The following is a 24,402-nucleotide window of genomic DNA, read 5'->3' as shown; positions in this document are numbered from 1 at the left end:
TAAAAGGAAAATTTCAGATAACAAAAGGGAAAGGAAATATTACTTTATAAGTTTATGGACTGCATTATGGCAAGAAATATAAGAAATGAAAACACCTACATTTGTATAAAATCTATTAAAGCTTCCATATCTATTTTAAACATTCTGAACCCCACAGAGATAAGTATTTTTAATTATCATCATCCTATTTTAGAGACTTGGGAACAGGCTCAGAAAGTCATTCAGCTAACAAAAGTAACAAAAGTAGAATTTACACTCTGTTCTGAACTCCAGTTAAAATTTTTTTTTCTTCTTCTCTATGCTGCTTCTAGGGATTATAAAATTTTAGGGTTCAAAGAGAGTTTAGAAAATTTGCTAGATTAGAATTTTATAAGGAGTCACAAAGGAAACTGCAAGAGAACATATGAACCTTTCAGACTGACAGGAGGAGTGTCAGCCATACGTTTCCTCCTCATAGAACAATCCTGGGCTAGACAGATAGCTCATTAATCTGCTCCAAGGTCATGGTTTTATATTTTAGTATATATACTCATAATAACTTTATTTTACATATATAGTGTATATGTGTAAATATAATAAGCACATCCTTTCTCAATAATATATTACTATTCACTTTGTTGTACACCTGTAACTAATACAACATTGTAAGTCAACTATACTCCAAGAAAAATTAAAATAAATAACATTCTATATTCCTTGAAAAAAAATATATTACTGCTGTCAAGATTTCACAGTACTCTCCCAGAAGTGGGACACAATCTGTGGAGAAGATATCAAGCTATTTTGGGTTCAGCCACGAACTGCTACTCAAATTGCCCATCTGATTTTCTCCCAGGCCAAATAAAACAAACAGCAGCCCTTATACAGAAAAGCCTATGTCACTGAGGTCTTCAGTTACTACTTTTCTACAATCTTACTTGGTACCGATGAAGGGTCAGAAGAAAAGAACGACAACGTCTATTCACTGGACACATCTATGCCATTATACCTTTAATTACAGAAATCATTACAGGCAAACAACTTTTTAAAAAGCTTATTCTCTCAAACTAATATCAGTGAGGACCAGGGAGGGAGCGGGAAGGATAGAGAACCAGACTGTCGGAACTTGGATCTAAGCCCCAATCATCTTGAACGGACTGTGACATGTCATCACACCCTTCTAAGCCAACAGTATTTCTAGCTGCAAAATGTCTGGTCTGGACAGATCTCTAAGCTCTAAAATTAGATGATTCTCTAATTCAAAGTCCATCACCAACTTGTCTTTTAAGGGATACTTGATATTTCTGCTAATTAGGATGCAATAATGTCTTTCATCCTCCCATGACTAAGACTTTTGCCAGCGCGCCTGCTTGTAGCCATCACCGTCCTTTGCCACAGTTGCTGTAAGAGCCAGGAGTACACAGCTGCACCTGGAGGGGTGCTCCCAGGAGCACCCAGTCATGCCCTTCCCAGATTATATCTTCCAGGTACTCCTCTCTGAGCTCTTGATATTAATACACTCAGCAACATAACCATATTTTCTGTCATCTTCAGCAGCTGACTATTAAATATCTTTCCTGTTAGAATATTGTTTTTACACATAATCACAAAATCATTTCAGTTCTGTTTTCGCATTAAGCCCCGTCTTTCCTGGAACTGATCTCACTGCAGAACTGCATATGTTACCAAAGCCCAAACCTCATGCTGAAGGCAGTATTTCCCTTTGGGAAATCAGGGCTTCCTAACGAGGAAAGTGAGGCTGCAAAACGCAGGGTTACATATTTCCAACACATCAGCAGAAATCGCTCTACCTACACAAACAGAAGCCTTGAAGAGCTTAATGGCAACTGTGAGATAATAATGCTCTGAAACATTAATATTTTAAAGGAATTTAAAATCCCAAACTTCAACTGCATTTTTCTAATACAACAAAAATATGCTGAAATTGGTAGTAGCGCTGTGCTGTTTTTATAGGCATCTTTCACATTCCTGGCATGAACAGCAGCTTCATAGCTTCAGTTACCACAGTATTATTTAACTCTGTGAAAGTGAACTTAGAACACTGTCTACTTCACCTGCCCCAAGTCACAAATGCAAAAATAAAGATCTGCAGTTCAGAAACATGGTTTCAACTGAGCTTCTTGCCGGGAATTCCCACGGTCCTCAACTGGGCTTCCTACTTCCTCTCACTGCTTGGAGTTATGTCAGAAACTTTTAATTCAAATTTTAAATGAGTCTCAAAGACAAATAGCTTTCAAACCAATTCCTTGAAGAGGAAAAGGAGTTAGAACCAGCAGGAAGATTTCAACTCCCGCAGACCTAGAGACAGAAGGCTTCTGTGGCTTGTGCCGAGTGCTGAAAGCATGCTATCCGTGCCCTTCTCCACACTCAGAGGAAGCTGTCAAAGGACATTTTCATCACCTTTCTTTTATAGAAAAAGAAATAAGCCAGCAATCATTATTCCGGCAGATGGATTTTGAAGAGTATCAGCAGATATATTAAAAATCCTTGTTAAACCACGTGGCTGGGCTTTCATCTGATACATGCCCTCAAGTTTTACTGATTCATATGATATCAAACCTTTTTAAGAATCTTATACGGCTGCAGCAAATTGCAGTTAAAGATACCAATGTTCCCTGTTCACAACCTGCCTTCAAAACCCAGGAGTACTTTTTAAAAAGTAACGTTACCTTTAAATCAGATTTTTATTAAGAAACTTGCAGAACAATGTTAAAAGGGACACCTTCCATAGAGATAATCGATCAGATATTAAGATCAATGTACTGAGTTGATTTAGTGCCTCTTCATCAAAAAATCATGGAAGAATGAAGACTGTTTTCCTCTATCTTTCAATAGGAAATTTCAATGTAGTAAAAATCTACATACCAAATAGCCCTTGATTAAGATTTAGGTACCAATATTTTTATTTAAAAAGTAAATTTTAGAGAAATAATTAGATGATAACAGATAGAAATACATAATACTCAGAACAGAGCTGGTACTTTAAGAGTGGTATTTGTGAAAATAATTTTCATAGAAATTAACTGCAACTCTATCTGTGTTGAAAACTGGAATGCAAAGCACGCTAAAGTCTAACTGGACTGTTTACAGTTGTTTTATTCAACGAAATCATAATTACCCTGTAACTTATCATCTTGCATTTGAGTGCCTTAGGGAAAAATAGAAAACTCCAAATGTGCCTGTGGATGCAGACAAAGATTCAGTCAATTGAAACAAGAAAGAAATGGCAGAAATACGAAATCATCGTATTGGTCTGAAAGATTTCTTTTTAGCTGCTAATTGACGACCCAGAGCTGGGTGTTTGGTTTCACTTCTAGTTTCTAACACCAGTGATTTCCTTTAGGGTAACGTGCTCATCAAATTTTACCCAAACAAGCTGCCTGACATATGCAGCTTCGTACCATAAGATCTGGCTTCTACGTGGGAATCATGAATGAAGGAAGGGGGAGAGGCACTTGGCGCGCAGGCAGGAATGGTGTGCAGGACAAAATGTCACTGGCTCCCAGGGAGTCTGATACCGAAACTGGCAGCGAGACATACCGAAGGCTGAAGGCCTAGAATAGAGCTGAAGTTAGAATTTGGCATTCCAGACAGGGAAGGACAAGGAGGCACCGAAAAGCCTTTATTGTGAAAAACAAGGAAGAAAGGTACATATGAAACCCATTCTGAAGGGGTCAGTTTTCTCATTAGGGTGATCAAAATAGAAAGTTCTATAAAGCTTTAGTATCAGAGGATATAAACAGTTTCTCTGTGTCTCCATTCAGGTATTTTCACACATTTGTTTGTATTACCTCCTCTACTTGAACGGACAAAAAGTTTTTTCTTTAAGTACTGAAATTACATGTGTGACTATGTAAAAATGCAAGATTTAAATTAAGAAAAGCTTGAGGAGAAGGTAAGAATCTGAAAAGATAGATTTCCTATCTAATTTCTGTGGTTACAGGCTAAAGAAACGCCCATCTTTAGGTGGCACAGAGGGATGTCCTTTGTTTATTAATCAATGAAAAACCAATAAACCAACAACTACTTATTGAGGAATATGATTTTACTCTTAAAGGACCAAGGAATTTAGTTTTGAGAGACCAGAGAAACACACATGGAAAAACTAGCAAAAGTACAAAACAACTCTAAGTGTTAACCTATGAGACACAGAAATACTAAAGGAGTTAGTTCAAAAATTCTGCCCAATAAACTCCCCCAAAAGAGTAATCAATATTAACAAATGAAGTCAAGTCAAACTTGCATGGTCATTTCCAGTCCTCAAGGACCTTGACCTCTAATGTTGAGGTTACAGGTACTCAATGACCTTAAGACTTGAAGAGGGAGCACACAGAATTTGTTGAAGGAATGGGCTGGAAGGTGGCATTGGAGATGGTCCTCAAAGGAGGCATTCCAAGCAAAAATGGGGAATTACAACATCTGATGAAAGACGAGTTTGGGCAAATGCAGGCTATGAGTAGGGGAGTCATGGGGGTAGATGCTAGAAAGATGGTTGCAGCCGGACTGTTCAAGGCTTTAAAAGCAGCAGCTTAATTTAATTTGGTAGGTAGTGGGGAACCAATGCTTATTTCTTGGCACAAGTATCTTTAGAGAAGAGTCCTAAATTGTGCCATTTTAAAGCTCCAATTGTAAGAACGTATCTATTTTAGTGACAAATGAGATTACAGATAAGTAAACTAAAGCTGTCCATCTACAGGTGAATGGATAAAGAAAATGTACACACACACACACACACACACACACACACACACACACGGAGGAATATTACTCAGCCATAAAAAAAGAATGAAATAATGCCATTTGCAGTAACATGGATGGACCTAGAGATTATCATACTAAGGGAAGTAAGTCACAAAGATAAATATCATATGATATCACTTATATGTGGAATCTAAAATATGACACAAATGAACTTATTTATGAAACAGAAACAGACTCACAGACATAGAGAACAGACTTGTGGCTGCCAAGGGGGAGGGAAGGATTGGGAGTTTGGGATTAGCAGAGGCAGACTATTACATATAGGATGGATAAACAAGGTCCTACTGTATAGCAGGGAACTATATTCGACATCCTGTGATAAACCATAATGGAAAAGAATATGAAAAAGAATATATATAACTGATCACTTCATTGTACAGCAGAAATTAACAGAACACTGTAAGTCAACTATACTTCAATAAAGTTTTTTAAAAAATCCCTAAAGGTTATAAACTTTTCCCAATTTTTCAGGGAATTTCTACTGAATCATTGCTCATATCATTCTATCAATAGTTCTATATGCAGGCCACTATGTGAACTCTGGGTATCATAGCTGATGAAGAGGCTTTTAGTATAGTGGAAGATGCAGTGGTGTGAACTGACCAGCATAAACCCGCAGTCCATTTCTATACTATGGACCACTCGCTCAGGTTGCCTTTTGAATGGCTGAAGTCACTGTCCCTGGGACTGAGAGCTGCAGGGTTCTTCCCAGATCAAAGCCATTTCACCTGCTTTCCAAGGCTTGCAGGTGAGGGTTTCTTCTCTACTGCCACTCCCCATCACATCCAGTCTACTGGCTCTCACCAATACCAGTACCAATACCAATACCATCCCCTATTTTCCAGAGGTAAGCACTCTTCCCCACAGCTCCCTGAGAAGAGGCCTAGAGGCCACAGAAAGCCCAGAAGGCCAGGGGTGGTACCAAAGGAAGCCCCCAGCAATTACAGAGGAACTACCACGTAACATTCATGCAGACTGTGATACCTAAGACAGTATTTTTCTATAAGAAATTGCTTTCTGTATATTTTGCTGGTTAACCCCAGAACACTTTGCTTTTCTAAGCACAATTCTAGTATTAGGAGGAACCCAAATTAGTATGAGGACTGTATAAGTATTTACTTCTAAGATTCAATCACATGATCACAGAATAAACAGAAAGGCTGGAATTTAACTTTAGTTAAAAAAAAAGAACAAAAAAGGCAGGAAAGGAGTTTTTTTTAAACACTGAATTTAAACACAATTATGTGTAATTTTAAAGTTGCCATACACCATGAATTGTCATACAAATGTAATCTAAAAGAAATCATAGTGGAGAAATGACCCTCCTTATGGAGGATGTCAAGAGAAACTGCAGGAAATTGTGCTGTCATCAGTTTCACATTTACATGCTTCTTATTGTCAAATAATTTGGTCATAAGAGCTTAGGAGTGTTGATACTTGGATAAGAACAAACTTGCAAGGGAGGGGACAAATAAAGAGAGGTAACTTGCAATCGGCCTGAATTATGTAATGGTTACAGGGTGGAAAAAAAATCCAATCTGCGGAGTGATGGTTATTTTAAGGGGTGCCAAGCAATTCAATTCTTCTGTTTCCAGGTATGTAATTCTAACATGCCCAAACATTTGACAGTGACTTCTGACACTCCTTTTTTAACAGTGTTTACATGGCTGATAAACTGTAAATTTAAAACACAATTTGGGAAAAAATAGGTTAGAAAAAATATTTCCTTTTGAAGAACAGCAGAACTCGAAGATGCTTGGCTTCATCATCTCAATTGTGTAGAAACTGGACGGCCTACTACTGCTTCAGGTATTCAGAGCACAGACTGCCCATTCGTGTTATAAGGCCATCTGATGGTGAGACAGGCTGGCGGACCAGGACTTTTTGTTCAGGGTCCTTGCTCCACCTTTGCTTTGCACTGGGGAAAGCTGAGAAAAAGGATCTTGAATGCTCTGGATACAAATGTGTCAAAGGAGAACTTTGGTAGTAAAGGAATGGGTCCTAACTCGGTATAGTCTGTATTGCTTTTCGTACCTAGCTGTATCCCCAGATCCCGGCCCGCCTTCTGACACACTGTAGGCACTCAATAAATATCTGCTGACTTTAGGAATACATAAAGCGATATGTTAGAACATCAAAAAAATATCTGAATAGTACCTTTACTTGAAATTCCCAACTTTCTCTTCTCAGCCTGAATCTTATCTGTATGAAAAACCTAGTTAGGAGAGCATTTCAATTAAACTCCATTTCATAAATATTTATTGACCATCCACTAAATCTGCATGGCTGTTTGGCCAAAGACCCAAGAAGCTTTTCTAGGCTGACATCATTTCCCCTTTCTTCGAATACTACGGCATTTATTACCTGCCACTTCACTGCCCCCTCTTCTGCTGCCTTGAATCCTAACTTAGGTTTCAGAGTCTCATGTGTGCATGTATGTGCATAAAATGCTGCACCTTCTCTCTGCCTTGATCAGACATTTTCTGCCTAAAATGTCACCTAATTTTCTGCCTAAAATTTGCCACCTTTTACATTTGAACAGAAATTTCTCATTTGTTAAGTTTAGCCCAAACATCACCTCCTCTGTGGAGTTTTTCTGTTCCCAGTGCAGAATTAACTGTTTCACTATAATAGCTACAGAAGCCCCGCAGTAAGTTGGACTTGCATTTTAATTAGCGATCTCTCTTAGCTGACTGCTGGGTAACTCTTTAAGACCGGGGATGGGGTACAATTCATCTCTCTACTGGGCTGGCACAGTGTCCACTATGACTATAAACCACTGGCAGCTCTAGAATTTCCTCTATGGCAAACAGATACGGTAATAAGGGGACAGAACTGGATGGGAGACAGATGACTATTCTTAAATGTTGCACCAGCATGTCCCTTTGTACAAGACTGAGAAAACATCAACTTTTCATATGAAAGGAGTTGGAGAAGTACTGACAGAGGTGCTCAGCACAGCTACAGCAATCCAGGTTCACTGAACAGAATGAAATACGTGGGAAACAGTGATTCCTTGAGTCGTAAATCCTTTGGGGGACCAAGCTGACAACAACGTTATCCTAGAAGATGTTCTTTCTTCTCAGTAGCATAGATATTGAAGAAATGAGGATGTTAATTGTCCTCTAAGGTCCAAGCTTATTAAAATAAGCCTGGGTTCAGCGCGAGGAAAGGGCCACATTCTTGGGCTTCAAATGTGCACGTGTCTCCAAGGAGCCATTATTTTGGTTACTGTTCCACTGACCAGGGATTATCCTGAGAGAACCGAATCGCTGCAGGTGGCAAACTTTCAGAGCCCCCTCATCTTGCTTGGAGAGCAAGAGAGTTTAGAGCAGGAGAGGAAGCAAGAAGAACAGACAGAGAGAAGGGGAGCCTCTTCCCCCACCCACTCTCAGCACGTAGAACTTGATAAGAGCGGGAGCAAATGTATGTTTCTACTAGCATCTCGGCTACCTTTGGTAAGAAAGTTCTTGATGTGATACTAGGTCACAGTGTGCAATCAGCCGAATTACCAGATGTGTCTCATTACCTCAATTAGTAATTTAAAGGGTGGGGATGTGGACTTCTAACTCCTCTGTTCCTAGAGATGTTCAGTGGGCTCCTGATAAGTGCATATGGAAAAAAATCAAAAACGTGCACACGCACACACCCCTCTTCCACATCTACAGCGGCTGCACACACGACGAACAAGGAGAGCGTAAGGCTGTGATCCAGGGAGGCCCCAGCTAGCATCAGCCGTGAACACTTGGCTTCTCTGGGCTTTTATCCTCTTATATAAAATAGGAATAAAAAAGTCCTATTCTTCTTCTGCACACAGTTGTTATAAGAATTAAAATAAATAATAAATATAAAAGCACAATGAAAATGCTAAAGGACGATACATAAAAGTTGAGGTCCTATGACATCATTTTGCCCCTAATGTACAAAACCATGTATTATGCGGCTGGTTAAAATAATTGGAGCTATAAAAATGAAGAGGATGGAAGGGGATTGTTTCAGCTATGAAATATGAATCTCCAAAATGCATGTTTGAGATTCAAAGGGCAAAGAACCAAAGAACAAAATGAGGTCCTTGGCCTCTCCTGCTAGCAAAGAAAGGGGATGAACACATTCCTAAGATCCTCCAGTTTATCGACTGAAAAACATTTGAGGGCTTCTCCAGTCCTTAAGTCTTTTCCCCAGATAAACATATGAGGTGCTTAAGTAATCACAAATTCATTTATAAAAGGAAATGACTATTTTCCACCAATTTTCTACTCTTCCTGTTAAAGTCTTTAGATGATTTAAACTGAAGAGGACAAAAGGGGAAGAAAAAAATAGCAATATAAATACAAAATAATGTTTCATAAAGAATATATCCATCACATAAAGTAATAACATCTTTAGGAAAATCAAAATAACTTACAATGTGTTGGAACATACCTTTCTTTTTCCTTAAGATACTTGTTTTTAAAGATCTCGGTGAATGATTTCAAAATAAATGTATCATCATATGCTAAGCATCTTATCATAAAGCAAAGACAAAATCAGAGGAGAAGGAGCTCTAAAGGTTTCTGAAATTAGAATTATGAATCACAAAACCCAACATGTCCTTGGGCTCCAGCCCTATGATTCCCACACCCTTCACCAATATTTCTGGGGCCGTTGAGTCAGGGCTCCAGGCATAACACTAATGGAGTCAATGTTGGGGATTTGGAGATTCATTCCTTGGTCTAAGTCCTATACTCTCATCAGTATCATCTTCATCACCTGGACACACCCTACACTTCTTTTGATGACCTGCCCCCAGTACAACAATTCTCATTTCCAGCCTCACAACCATGGACCCATTCATGGTTTTGGAGCAGGTGAAACCTGGCAGAGTCTTACTATAGTAGATTAGAAGAAAAAGAATCTGAACCCAAGGGGAGACTGCATGATAAAGATTTTGCGAATTAGTGATATACTTAAGAACCCTGAAGACAGGATTCATCTATGTCATCTGGGAATTTTCCCAGATAAGGGAAAACAGTAAAAGATGAAAGTCTAGGATTTAATTAAGGGTACTGCCTTGTATAAATTCCTGCAATTATTAAATTGTGTGACTTTATTGAGAATTCTCAAAGGCAATCATTAAAATTTCTAATAACATGTCACCAGTTTGCTTTGTTCCTGTTAAGACACAATGTTAAGCTCATAGTGATTACATGTTCCTTGATTTTTTGTTAGTATATAAACTGCCAGTCTTCATTCCAGGTGATCTGTTTTCCCTGTTTTCCTTCCCCTAGTTTATGGTGTTCATCTCTACTTAGGAGGGATTCCAGTAGAAATGGGTAAGAAAAGAAACGACACATCTGTAGGTCTGTCCCTCTGGAAAATACTAACGGAGTTGCCCGAGACCTTTTCAGTTAGAGGCCTGTCCAGTTATTGTATCACTGAGGACTGGCTTTACGGAACTGAAAATATTTGTTGCATTTCTTCCAAAGAACCGAGCAATTCTATGGTTTCCGAGAAAATCCCAGATGTACGCACAGTTTCTTCAAAGAAATAGAGAAAAAACAATTTTCACATACTCATATGATATCATCCGGAAAAACTCTACATTTCTCTTAGAGAAACAACATACTTCACGTATTTAAGGGCTGGACCTAATAAAACACACATTATCCTGCGTCCTGGTCACTCCATGTGACTCAAGAGGAGGATTTCTGAGGTGTTTCACAAACTTTGGCCATTCTTCAGCCATTCTAAGGCAGCACCCACTAACTCCCAAAGAATCTGAAGGAAGGTGTTTCTCCACAGACTCGCTGTGTTCCCCACCTCTCCTTTGTAAGCTCAAAGCTCTTCCAAATCAGCACTGGCCACAGTGTGCTTTCTAGTTTTCTGCAGGACAGTGCCCTGCCATACTGAACTCTTAGAGGACCACGACCCCATCTTATTAATCCAGATCCCCGGGGCCTAGGCCAAAGAAGGGCTCAAAACGTGTGTAAATAAAAGTAAATTGATTGTCAGAACTTAATACAGTAATGAGACAGATGAAGAGATGGCTGACTGCTTTCAGCATCAATACATATGTGTGTGTGTGTGTGTGTGTGTGTGTGTGTGTATCAATGCATATATCATCTATGTAAAAAAACAAAATTTATAGGGGCAGTTGGATAAATGGAGGTGAATGCATACATTTTTTTCCACTATGGTATTTAGCATTACAAAATGCAGTAAACCACAACAAAAACACCAATTTATGTTTACTTTTGGTAACAAAGTAGCAAATATCTATAAACAAACATGTTTAGAAGGAAAAATATACTACTGTATCCCATATTCTGCTCAAAAAATAAACTCCCTTTCGACAGGTACATTAGTGGAGACACAGGAGTGTATTATCCACTGCAACAACTGAACCCAATGTTGGATTTCCCTCCCCACCTTTTTCCAGCTCACTTTTTTTCCCACCCCCCTGCCCCGCTCGCCAATTAGTTGGTTTGCTGAGACCAAGCAAACGGATTTTAAAATTAACTTCAGCAAAATAAAATCAGAGAAAACCTGTCAGCAAAACCCCTAAAACCCCACCTCTCTACATAGTACATCGCAAATATGAATAATATTCCGCTATAATACAATTACGTCTGTAACAACAGTAACACAATCCAAGATGACTTAACTTTCTGAAAGCAAATAACAGTCTATGATTTTATAAAGCTAAGTAAGCTCTGGAGCTACCAGACATCGACGAAATATCCTTACTTGGTTTTAGTTCAAGAGAGCCAACTCTCTTGAGAAGGTCTACTAAATTTAGACTCTGAGCTGATTGCATCACTAACCTGTCCTCCTGACAGAGGTCTCTGTGGACAGGAGGAAGAAGGCATAGCGGACCCCATACTAGGGTGAGATCAACCTATTTCACAGGCACAGATGGCAGCCAAAAACGTCACAAAGAACGCTCTGCGGGGCTCAGAGCACCTGTCCTACAGGTCCCAGGCACGGCTGACAACCACATCTCTGAATCTTGCAGTGTTACTGTAAAGGCTAGCCCCTTCTGGGAGCCATGAAGGACTGAGAATTGTCATTTTTGACTATGATGTGACCAGCTGTATTCAGGAACTTTCCTGGAAGAAGAAAACACCAAAAACTTGATCCAAGACAAAGCCTGAAACAATGTGGAGAAGCACAAAATGAAGCTGAATCGAATCCTGATTTTTCTTTTATAAAAATTTATTTATTTATTTAATTTATTTTGGCTGTGCCAGGTTTTAATTGTGGCACACGGACTCTTAGTTGCAGCACACATGCGGGATCTAGTCCTCTGACCAGGGATCGAAGCCAGGCCCCCTACATTGGGAGCACAGAGTCTTACCCACTGGACCACCAGGGAAGTCCCTCTGTCTTTTTTTTTAATGCTAGTCAAGAAAAGATCTAAAAATTTCCATTATAAAAAAATGGTTTCATCCAAACCAAATTTTATTCAAATACTAAAATGAAAATCACTGAGCTGTTATAACTAGCCTAGTGACAGTACTGGAATCTGAGCATCAGTGGTTTGCTTGTGCTGTGGACAGAGCGGGGAGGAGGAAAGGAAGGTGGCACGGAGAGAAGGGCAGGCTGCCTCTCTAGCCTCTCTCTCCCATGCATGGGAGAGTCGCTCGTCAGGTGCCCACTGGCCAAGCTCTGGCAGTGACCCAGCAGTGGACCAATGGCTCTGCTGCCTGCATCCCAGTTGAGGGGAGAGGACTGGGACACAGAAAAATGGATGTCAGAAAAAAGTTTCCAAGGAAATTTGTATGTTAGAGCAGAGGATGGCGGGTGAAGAGGCAAAGGAAAGATACATTCCTTCCACTCCCAACCAACTCCCTGCCTCATTTCTTTTCACTCTTCTGCTCCAGATAGCTCACTACCTTTCCTATCATCTCCAATATGGTACCTCGAGTCACTAAAGTGGATTTATAACCATACTGCCCATTCTCGCTCTCTTTGAAAAAAATTTTTTATTTAAAAATTTTCATTTTTCTCTTAACTATATGTCCATTCTCTCTCTTGAATCCCTTATAAAATATCTAGTAAACTGGTTTGAGCCGGTACTAAAGTAAAACCAAAATGTGTCACCCCACAAAAAGCCCTAAACATTTTATTAGGCAATTGAACTAAACACATGAAATATTTTTAAGCCAAACAAATCTGGTATTTCATGTGGTTCAATCCCCCATCCCAACGTGGGAAATCCACAAATATTCATTTTCAAATCAAATGTAGATAAGCCGTATACTGTCATATTATTATAGGCAGTATTCATACCCATTGACAGCCTGTTCATTTATACAGTCCAGCTTTTCACTTGAAACGTAAAGGTTGCTGTTCACAAGAAATGAATGCGAACTAGATATGCATATGACTATATGACCCAGATTTCATGTCCAAAGACAATTTCATAAGGTTACATCCTTGGGATAAAATTAAGAGGAGAAAAGAGTCAGTTTCATTCTTTTGCAACTTACTGCAACGTGTTTCTAAGTGTTAAACCTCATACCATCTCTCCTTTAAAAAGCTTTTAAAATGCTTAGATGGAAACAAATGAGATGTTATATAAAGGCAGAAATTTCTGCAGAAAAAAGCACACACACGTGAAGCAGTATTTCAGTTCTTTATGAGCTAAAGGAAGCTGATGTTAGTTTTAATATTAGCTGGAGGGCAATCTCTTAGCTGGAAATTTAAAAAAAAGAAATAGGAAATAATGCAAATGGGGGAAAAATGCCAAAGGGGGACTGCTAGGATTGGAACATAAACATTTAGGAAAAAGAGTAAGGAACAATTTTATTGAACAAGAAAAAAAATCAGTTAAATACGTGAAGGTATTTTGTGTATGTTTTTCCACAACACACTGCTAAAATAATATCACACAGAGTAAACTAAAGAAATTAAAATGAAACTGAAAGGAAAAGATATTTTCCAAGAAATCTGACTGACTACTCATTAAGTATGCTGAGGATAAATCATTTAGGTCACCAATATTTGGTTTTGTTCTTATCCTAATAGCATTGTCCTAGCTGCCTTCAATGTCTTCTAGAACAAAGAAGGGTATAAATAAATAAATTCATAAATAAATAAAAAGATAGCACTTCCTGCTAAATGCAATTGCTGAAGGCAAGAGAAAAGTCACAGACTAAATTATGAATGAGGACATCGTGCCAGATAAATTTTGGATGTTTTAACTTTACTTTTAGTGGTTTGGAGTTTCTCTAAGATGCACTGCAAGCTCTTGGCTGTAGCACAGAAGTACTTGGGATGCTTGTTAGAATGCACACTTTAGGCTTCACACATCCAGAGACACTGATTTAGAAGGTGAATGAACCCAAGAATCTGCATTCTTAAGCAGCTTCTCAGAAGATTATAAATGCACATGGGCCGCAGTTCACACTCTGATGAAACTACTGCCGAAAATAAAAGACATGTCTCTCTACTGTGGACATTGACATGTTTTTGAGCCAAAAAAACCCACAGAAAAACAAAAAAATATCCAAAAAACAAAAAACCAAGACAAACAAAAGAACGTATTTCAATAAAGAAAGGAACCTTTAAATATAATTTAAATAAATATATATTTAAATATTCTTCTGACCCATCAACCTTGTAACCTTAGGTAACTAGTGAGTTATCCTAACGGAAATTATCTATTCTCATGATCAAAATGGTTTCTACAGGTTTCATCAAGCCACGCTGGATAGCAACATAGCTACATACGACTATAAAATGCACACCAATGCTTTCTTTAAGGAAACTGTACAAGAACTCTTCACAGATGCTACCAAAATTTTTGTTGGATTTGGCTTATGTGAAATTTGAAAGATATGCAAAGAAATTTTACATATTTATATAAATAATAGGTACACACACATACACACACATATATATGCACACATACACTCCAGCATTTATTACTGCTGTATCTAAAAATTCGAATTTGCTTCTCATTTCATTTGTCAGCAAAAACTCCCCAAGTACATTACATAGGAAGCTCCTCATGGGCTCCTTCAACACTTTAGACCCATGACTGGCGATTTTCTCTATGACTCTTTTTCTTATCTCCTTCCTTCCTGTGTCTCTTTTTCTTTGATAACCAACCCCATGACCCTTATCCACAGGTACATACAGCCACTTTATGGGAAAGATACACAGTTTTGTCTTTGCCCCACAGCAGTTTCCAACTGATTTTCATTCATCCCAATATGACCATTTCTGACGGAAGAGTATGTGTCAGGCCGTATGGAGAAACAGACCCACAAGTACACTATAAAGTGGTACTTGCTATTAACAGAAAAGGGATGGCTAATAACAGAAAACACTCTGGGTTGCATTTCCCTCCAGCAAATTAAAAATAACATATTAGAGAGCTCCAGAACGCACAGCAAGAACGGCACCAGAAAACTTGACTGCGTGGAGATTTGCAGTTGAGGAGCGTGCAACAGGGGCTGTTTCTGTTAGTAACTTTTAGAAGTCATTTCGAGAGGCCAACAACACATATCTGGGGTGTCATCATATTCTAAGTCAGCTTTTCTCTAGCTCGTACTGCAGGGCAAAGAACTGGCCGGTTAGCATCCATTATTGACCTCACAAATCACAGTATTGATATTAGAGGGCTGGGCGCAGAAAGGGTGGGTGAGGCAATGCCTAGGTTCTGGCCACCCTCACCATCTTGCTCGTGAGAAAATGGTGATGGGAGAAGAGGTGTCAGCAGATGGGAAGTCTGTCCGCTAGTCGATTCTAATCCAGTCTAGATGTGGAAAACGGAGAGTGTATTCACTGGGGGGTTGGATTCGGGCACATCGGAGAGTGACTAGTGCGGGCGTTGCAAATTCTGACGGCACCGCATGAAATCCTTCTACACGCGACCCACTGAGAAAGCCAGCAGAACGCCCTTCTGCTGCCCCAACACCACTGCACCAGCTCTATCTGATGACTATTTTGCACCTATCGTGTCTCGTGGGATTTCACATGAATACATTTCAGTAATAGTTTCTAGTAACACCATATCCGGTCAGAGCCAGAGGCAGAGAGGAAATCTCTTACCTGTTAGTTCACAAGAAGAAAATACTTTCTGTTCCCGAAGGAAGACTATTTCTTTGATAAATACTCTAACCTAAGAATGAATTACTTTACTAGTGACATGTTCTTTAACAAGCTCCTACTTTATCATTAAAGTCAAATCTTTTTTTTTTTTTAAAACAAGTTTAGCTCAATACGCATTTCCTGCAGACCTACTTTATAGCAGGCAGGCAGGGTGCCACCGCCGACACATGACAAAGGATGAAACACAGTCCTGTCCTCAAGGGCTCTGGGTACCTTCGGGGGAGTAAGAGCTGGACCTTCCAATGCAGTGCGGCATGCATTATTCTGCAAGGGTGGGCACAGCGCTCCATGAACACTGTGGAGCCTGGGAGATCTGGGGAACCCTTCGGTGGGGGCGGGGGGTGACAACCGAGTTGGATTTTAAAGTGTGAATGAGATTTTACTGCAAATGAAAAGAAGGGCAAAGGGAGCCTGAAAAAAAGCTGTGGGACGCAAAAGGGAAGGAGTCTTTAGGGAACAAAGAGTATTTTGTGGGACTGAGGCACAGGGGAGAGAGATGTGGAGGATGATGACATCAAGGAGATGCGTTGCAGCCAGAACAGAAAGGACCTTATCAGCCACATCAAGGAGTGGCTTTTATCCTGCAGGAAGGACAATGTACAGCCTGGAAGGTTTTTAAGGAGAGGTGTTGCAGGACCCAATCTGCATATTAGGAGGGGACATGTGGTGGCTGACAGGGGGTGACGGAGAAGAGGCTGGGAGACCAGTTACAGAGCTTAAGCGAGACCATTCATAACATGTGTCGTGGAGGCTCGATGCTCTTAGGTGGCCATCATTTTCCCCATATGTTCTTCAGTTATATCTGGGCTTTCCCCCTTTAATTATATATCAATACGGATACATATATTTTTTCCTATCCAAAATACATCATCTGTGGTCCACAGAATCCCATTCCACACAATAGGGAGTAAACGTTTATGTAAATACTTAAAAGGGTCTCTTACCTGAACAAAGCTGTTCCACTTTCGTGTAGTTTAGAGACACTATGTCATTAACCCAGGCAATGATGTCATGTCGGCTCATAGTCTCCTGGGTTATCGAGGTAGAATACACGTTGACTGCCATTCCCCAGCTAGAAAAAACAAACAAAGTTTATTTACCTACAAGGAAAAAAGTAACTCAGAAAGATGACAGACATCCATTCAAGCTCTGGATCCCTGACAGAACTCTAAGGCTTGTAAAAGTCCTGCTCTGGCTAAGCCCTTTCTCGTCCCTTTGTCTCTGTTCTACGTGTTTGCTATAATATGGTTAAATCTCATATATTGTTCGTGCAGGATCATTTTTTGTCTCACTCAACTTGACTCAAATGTTCTTCAGGTTCTGAGATTCCTAATCTCTCATGTAATTTAGTGAGTCACTTAGAAGGTAAGTTGGGGAATTCCCTGGTGGTCCAGTGGTTAGGACTCCACGCTCTGACTGCCAAGGGCCTGGGTTCTATCCCTGGATGGGGAACTAAGATCCCATGAGCCATGCGGCCCAGGCAAAAAAAAAAAAAAAAAAAGAAAGTGAATATTTTTTATCAGCTTTAGAGAAAAGGAAATTCACTTTAGAAACAGGTTACAAATACACTCCATTAGAAAAAAAATCCTTGGGACTTCCCTGGTGGCACAGTGGTTAAGAATCCACCTGCCAATGCAGGGGACATGGGTTCTAGCCCTGGTCCGGGAAGACCCCACATGCCGCAGAGCAGCTAAGCCTGTGCGCCACAACTACTGAGCCCACATGCCACAACTACAGAAGCCCGCGTGCCTAGAGCCCATGCTCCGCAACAAGAGAAGCCACCACAATGAGAAGCCCGCACACCGCAGTGAAAAGTAGCCCCCACTCGCCGCAACTAGAGAAAGCCTGCGTGCAGCAATGAAGATCAAACACAGCCAAATATAAATAAATAAATTTATTAAAAAAAAAAGAAGAAGAAAAGTCCTCACCTGATAATCTCTATCAGTCTCTAAAAGCTTTGGATAAAGCCTTGAAAAAAAATATATACAAAAAGTATTTGGATAATCTGGAAGTCCTGCCTGACTGCACAAGTCTTCCTTTCAGCTATGATTGTTAATATACTCCTTCTGACCATTTCATGACACTTACTATTTCCCCCAACTTTTCGCAGGAGGAGCACACATTGGCCATAGAAAAGGTAACAGAAAAGGTTTGTTTTGCTTAAAATGCTTTGATAGCTAGAGTTTGGTGTAATTGGTCTCCTTTTCTTAATTAATAAACTTTATTTTTTAGAGCAGCTTTAGGTTCACTGCAAAATTGAGTGGAATGTACAGAGTTTTCCCACATACCCCCCTGTCCTCCACTGGTCCCCTCCAATCTCCCCAACCGGTTGGTACGTGTTAAAATTGGTGAACCTACAATGATACATTATCACCCAGGTTCCATAGTTTACATTAGGTTCACTCTTGGTGTTATACATTGTGCAGGCTGTGACGAATGTACAGTGCCGTGTATCCACCACTGTAGTACCATACAGAATAGCTTCAGTGCCCTAAAAATCCTCTGTGCTCTGCTGATTCATCCCTCCCTCCCACCATTCCTGGAAAACACTGATTTCTTTTAATGTCTCCATAGTTTTACCTTTTCCAGCATGTCGCATAGTTGGAACCACAGACTGGCTTCCTTCAGTAATGCACATTTAAAGTGCCTCCATGCCTTTTCATGGCTTGAGAGCTCACTTCTTTTTAGCGCTGAATAATACTGCACTGTCTCAATGTACCACTCACCTACTGAAAGACATCTTGGTTGCCATCAAGTTTTGGCAATTATGAATAAAGCTGCTACAAATATACATGTGCAGGTTTTTATAAGTGTTCATTCATTTGGGTAAATACCAAACAGCATGACTAATGGGTTGCAATGGTAAGAGTATGTTCAATTTTATAAGAAATTACCAAACTGTCTTGCAAAGTTGCTGCACCGTTTTGCATTCCCAACAGCAATGAATGAAAGTTACTATAGACTAGTTTGCATTTTCTAGAATTTTCTATAAATAGAATCACATAGTATATACATTTGTATGGCTTCTTTCATAAAACCGTGAGATCCATGCTGCACTGTATATCAGTAGTTCACACCTTTTCATTGCTGAGTAGTGTTCCATTGTATGTATATATTGAGTTTGTTTATTCATTTACCTGTTGATGGACATTTGGGTTGTTTACAGTTTGGGGCTATTATAAATAAAGTCATTATGAACATTAAAAAAAAAAAAAGTTCTGGGATTTCCCTGGTGGCGCAGTGGTTGAGAATCCGCCTGCCGGTGCACGGGACACAGGATCGATCCCTGGTCTGGGGGGGATCCCGCATGCCACGGAGCAACTAGGCCCGTGCGCCTGCGCTCTGAAGCCCGTGAGCCACGACTGTGGGCCCGCGCACCTGGAGCCCGTGCTCTGCAGCAGGGGAGACCACCACGGTGGGAGGCCTGCGCACCAGCGGCGAAGGGTGGCCCCCACTCGTCGCTGCTGGAGGGGGCCCACGCGCAGTAGCGGGGACCCAACGCAGCCAAAAAATAAAATAAAATAAATAAATAAATAAAGGAAAGTTCCTATTGCTTCATATCCTCACCAAAATTTGGTATTGTCAGTATTTTGGACTTTGGCCATTCTAATAGGTGTACAGTGGTAACAAATTCTTTTTAATATTTAAATCTGGTTGAAATTTTGCAATTTTACTAATTTTGTACAATTATACCACACATAATTTTTTATAAAATGTGTGTGTGTATATATATATATATATACACTTCTATTTTGAAAGTTTTCTGATATATGCAAAAGGAGAGAGAACAGAATAACAAATCAGTTGTGTTCACTTCTTGGTTTCAACAATTATCTATACTTGGCCAATCTTGTTTCATTTATATTCCCATCAACACTCCCATCCTCCCACCCTCCATCTCCCAAGCCAGATTACTTTGAAGTAAATGCCAAGCATTATATGATCTCACCTCTAAGTATTTTTGTATGTGTCTCTAAAAGATAAGGACATTAAAAAGAAAACAAAACAACAGCATTATCATACCTAAAAATAAAATTTCTTAATACCATCAAATATGCATTATAATTGTTTCAATTTGTTTGAATCTGAATTCAAATAAAATTCATACATTGTGATTCTTTGATATGTACTTTCTTTTATCTAGAGGTTTCTTCTCCATTTCTAATATTTCCCTTGCATTTAAAAAAACTGTTATTGAAGGAATGGGTTGTTTGTCTTGTAGAATTTCCACAATCTAGATTTTTCTCGCTGCATTCCATTGGTGCCTTTTAACATATTCTTCTCTCCCTTGTATTCCCAGAAACTGGTAATTTGACCTAGAAGCTTGCTCTGATTCAAGTTCTAATGGAGGAGAGGGGACAAGACTATTTCATGCAGTGTTTCAACTTCCATCAGGAGACACATACTGTCTGATTGACTCCTTAAGTGATATAGTTAGCCATTGATGGTATCTGCCTAGGTCCAACAACTCTTTAGAGACTTCAAAGTGATATTCTATTATTCATTCTTTTTTCTTAAATTGAAGTATAGTTGATTTATAATGTATACATCAAAGTGATTCAGTCATACATACATACATATATATCCCTATGTATTCTTTTCAGATTCTTTTCCATTATAGGTTATTTCAAGTTATTGAATATATTTCCCTGTGCTCTACAGTAGGTCCCTGTCGTTTATCTATTTTATACTTACTAGTGTGTACATGTTAATTCCAAACTCCTAATTTATCCCTCCCCCTGCCCCTTTTCCCTTTGGTAACCATGAGTTTGTTTTCCATGTCTGTGAGTATGTTTCTGTTTTGTAAATAAGTTCAGTTGCATTTTTTTTTTTTAGATTCCACATGTAAGTGACATCATGTGATATTTGTCTTTCTCTGTCAGACTTACTCCACTTAGTGTGATAATCTCTAGCTCCATCCATGTTGCTGCAAATGGCATTATTTCATTTTTTATGGCTGAGTAATATTTCATTTTATACACACACACCCCCACACACCCCCCCACACACCCCCACACCTGTCGATGGACACTTAGGTTGCTTCCATGTCTTGGCTATTATAAGTAGTGCTGCTATGAACAATGGGGTCCATGGATCTTTTCGAATTAGAGTTTTCCTCTTTCCTGGATATATGCCCAGGAGTGTTATTGCTGGATCATATGGTAACTTTATTTTTAGTTTTTTAAGGAACCTCCATATTGTTCTCCATAGTGGCTGCACCAATTTACATTCCCACCAACAGTGTAGGAGGGTTCCCTTTTCCCTACACCCTGTCCAGCATTTATTATTTGTAGACTTCTTGTTGATGGCCATTCTGACCAGTGTGAGGTGGTACCTAATTGTAGTTTTGACTTGCATTTCTCTAATAATGAACAATGGTGAACATCTTTTCATGTGCCTATTGGCCATCTATATGTCTTCTTTGGAGAAATGTCTATTTAGATCTTCTGCTCATTTTGTATTGGGTTGTTTGTTTTTTGATATTGAGCTACATGAGCTGTTTGTATATTTAGGAAATTAAGCCCTTGTCAGTTGCATTGTTTGCAAATCTTTTCTCCCATTGTATTTTCGTTTTGTTTATGGTTTCCTTTGCTGTGCAAAAGCTTATAAGTTTGATTAGGTCCCATTTGTTTATTTTTGCTTTTACTTCTATTACCTTAGGAGACTGATCTAAGAAGGTATTGCTACGATTTATGTCAGAGAATGTTTTGCCTATATTCTCTTCTAAGAGCTTTATAGTGTCACATCTTATATTTAAGTCTTTAAGCCATCTTGGGTTTATTTATTTTTTATAAATTTATTTATTTATTTTTGGCTGCGTTGGGTCTTTGTTGCTGTGTGTGGGCCTTTTCTAATTGTGGTGAGCGGGGCCTACTCTTCGTTGTGGTGCACGGGCTTCTCATCGCAGTGGCTTCTCTTGTTGCAAAGTACAGGCTCTAGGTGCATGGGATTCAGTAGTTGTGGCACGTGGGCTCAGTAGTTGTGGCTCGCAGGCTCTAGAGCACAGGTTCAGTAGTGGTGGCGCACGGGCTTAGTTGCTCTGTGGCATGTGGGATCTTCCTGGACCAGGGCTTGAACTCGTGTCCCCTGCATTGGCAGGGAGATTCTTAACCACTGCACCACCAGGAAAGTCTGAGTTTATTTTTGTGTATGGTGTAAGAGAGTGTTCTAACTTCACTGATTTACATGCGGCTGTTCAGCTTTCCTAACACCACTTGCTAAAGAGACTGTCTTTTCTCCATTTTATATTCTTGCCTCCTTTGTCGAACACTAGTTAACCGTAGGTATATGGGTTTATTTCTGGGCTCTCTATTCTGTTCCATTGATCCATATGTCTGTTTTTGTGCCAATACCACACTGTTTTGATTACTGTAGCTTTGTAGTATTGTCTGAAATCCATGAGGGTTATGCCTCCAGCTTTGTTCTTTTTCCTCAGGATTGCTTTGGCAATTCTGGGTCTTTTGTGATTCCATATAAGTTTTAGGATTATTTGTTCTAGTTGTGTGAAAAATGTCATGGGTAATTTGATAGGGATGGCATTAAATCTGTAGATTGCTTTGGGTAGTATGGCCATTTTAATAATATTAATTCTTCCAATCCAAGAGCATGAGCTACCTTTCCATTTCTTTGAATGATCTTCAATTTCCTTTATCAATGTTTTATAGCTCTTAGCCTGTAAGTCTCTAACCTCCTTGGTCAGTTTTATTCCTAAGTCTTTTTATTTTTGATGCAATTTTAAAAGGGATTTCTTTTTCTTTCTCTTTCTGATACTTCATTATTAGTGTAAAAAAGCACAACAGATTTCTGTATATAAATCTTGTATCCTGATACCTTGCTGAATTTGTTTATCAGTTCTAATAGTTTTTGTGTGGAGTCTTTAGGGTTTTCTATAGAGAGTTTCATGTCATCTGCATATAATGACAATTGTATCACTTCCCTTCCAATTGGACTTTTATTTCTTTTTCTTGTCCAACTGCTGTGGCTAGGCCTTCCAATACTATGTTGAATAGAAGTGGTGAGAGTGGGCACCTTGCCTTGTTCCAGAATTTAGTGGAAAGGTTTTCAGCTTTTCACTGTTGAGTGTCATGTTGGCTGTGGGTTTGTCATAAATAGCTTCTATTATGTTGAAATACGTTCCCTCTATACCCATTTAGGTGAGAGTTTTTATCATGAATGGATGTTGAATTTCATCAAATACTTTCCCTGCATCTATTGAAATGATCATGTGGTTTTTGTCTTTTCTTTTGTTGATGTGGTGTATCACACTAATTGATTTGCACATGTTGAACCATCCTCATGACCCTAGGATGAATCCAACTTGATCATGGTGTATGATCCTTTTCATGTGTTGTTGGATCCAGTTTGCTAATATATTGTTGAGGATTTCCTCATCTACATTCATCAAAGATATTGGCCTGTAATTTTCTTTTTTGGTAGTGTCTTTGTCTGGTTTTGGCATCAGGGTGATGGTGGTTTCATAGAATGACTTAGGGAGTGTTCCCTCTTCTTCAGTCTTTTGGAAGAATCTGTGAAGGATCAGTATAAGTTCTTTTTTGCATGTTTGGTAGAATTCCCCAGTGAAGACATCTGGTCCTGGACTTGTGTTTTCAGGGAGTTTTTTAAATTACAGATTCTATTTAACTTCTAGTGATCGGTCTGTGCAAATTATCTACTTCTTCTTGATTCAGTTTGGGTGAGCTGTATGTTTCTAGAAACTTGTCCATTTCTTCTAGGTTGTCCAATCTGGTGGCATATAATTGTTCATACTATTCTCTTATGATTTTTTGTATTTCTGCAGTATTGGTTGTTATTTCTCCTCTTTCATTTCTTATTTTGTTTGTTTGAATCCTCTCTCTTTTCTTCTATTCATTCTTGATTTATTAGCTAGAATAATTCTACAAACAGAAATTTGCCCTTTGAGATACTGAGCATATAGGAAAGGCAAGATAGATGCCCGATTCTTTCCTTTTATTTACAGATTTTCAAAACAATGAGGTAAGTTCCTAATATTCTCCAAACACGACCAATGAGGTTTTTATTTTTTAAGTGTAATTATGAACTCATGGATTTAAACACATTTGATACGTTTCAATCCAATGCAGTTTATGCCTTTATTCAAACTGGTTTCTAGGTTCTTTTGAGAAGATCCTAGTAGTCTTTGCTAACTTCCCTGCTTTCTGGTATGACAAAATGCTTCAGGCTTGACTTGTACCTTTGCTGCCTTAGACCTAAAACCAGTCATTTCTCCAAGGATTCCTTATTCCTTTAGTCACAAATGGTATTTAGAGATAATATTTTTAAGCACGACTATATAGGACAGAAAAATCTAGTCTTACGGGTTTTACACAAAAATCTATACATTTATGAAACAGTTGTGTTTGGAATTCTTATTAATCCTAAAGCAACAAAAATCTGCTTTTTACTTAAAGTGCTAAGTAAAGATTTTATTATTATTATTTTTTAATTGTTAACATGTTTTAATTTCTCGATTTTTCTACATATTGCTTTGCCTACTTTTTTTTTTTAAACATCTTTATTGGG

The 24,402-nt window shown here is 39.0% G+C and overlaps 1 protein-coding gene across 4 annotated transcripts in view; it reads right to left on the bottom strand.

The window, feature by feature from the left end:
- The window catches only part of MAPRE2 (microtubule associated protein RP/EB family member 2), a 164,298-nt gene that overhangs the window by 54,801 nt on the left and 85,095 nt on the right, over window positions 1-24,402 (bottom strand). For 3 of the 4 annotated variants that reach the window (XM_082667109.1, XM_082667108.1, XM_082667107.1), the window contains one exon: window positions 16,806-16,933. The exons of the other annotated variant lie outside the window; for it this stretch is intronic. In XM_082667109.1, the coding sequence (XP_082523235.1) occupies window positions 16,806-16,926 (121 nt within the window). In that variant the 5' untranslated portion in view covers window positions 16,927-16,933. The remainder of the gene's footprint in view (window positions 1-16,805; window positions 16,934-24,402) is intronic. 4 annotated transcript variants of the gene reach the window in all.

This window comes from Grampus griseus (assembly GCF_964374135.1).
Source record: "Grampus griseus genome assembly, chromosome: 12".
Classification (NCBI taxonomy): Eukaryota; Metazoa; Chordata; class Mammalia; order Artiodactyla; family Delphinidae; genus Grampus; species Grampus griseus.
This window is presented reverse-complemented; position numbering and strand designations above follow the sequence as displayed.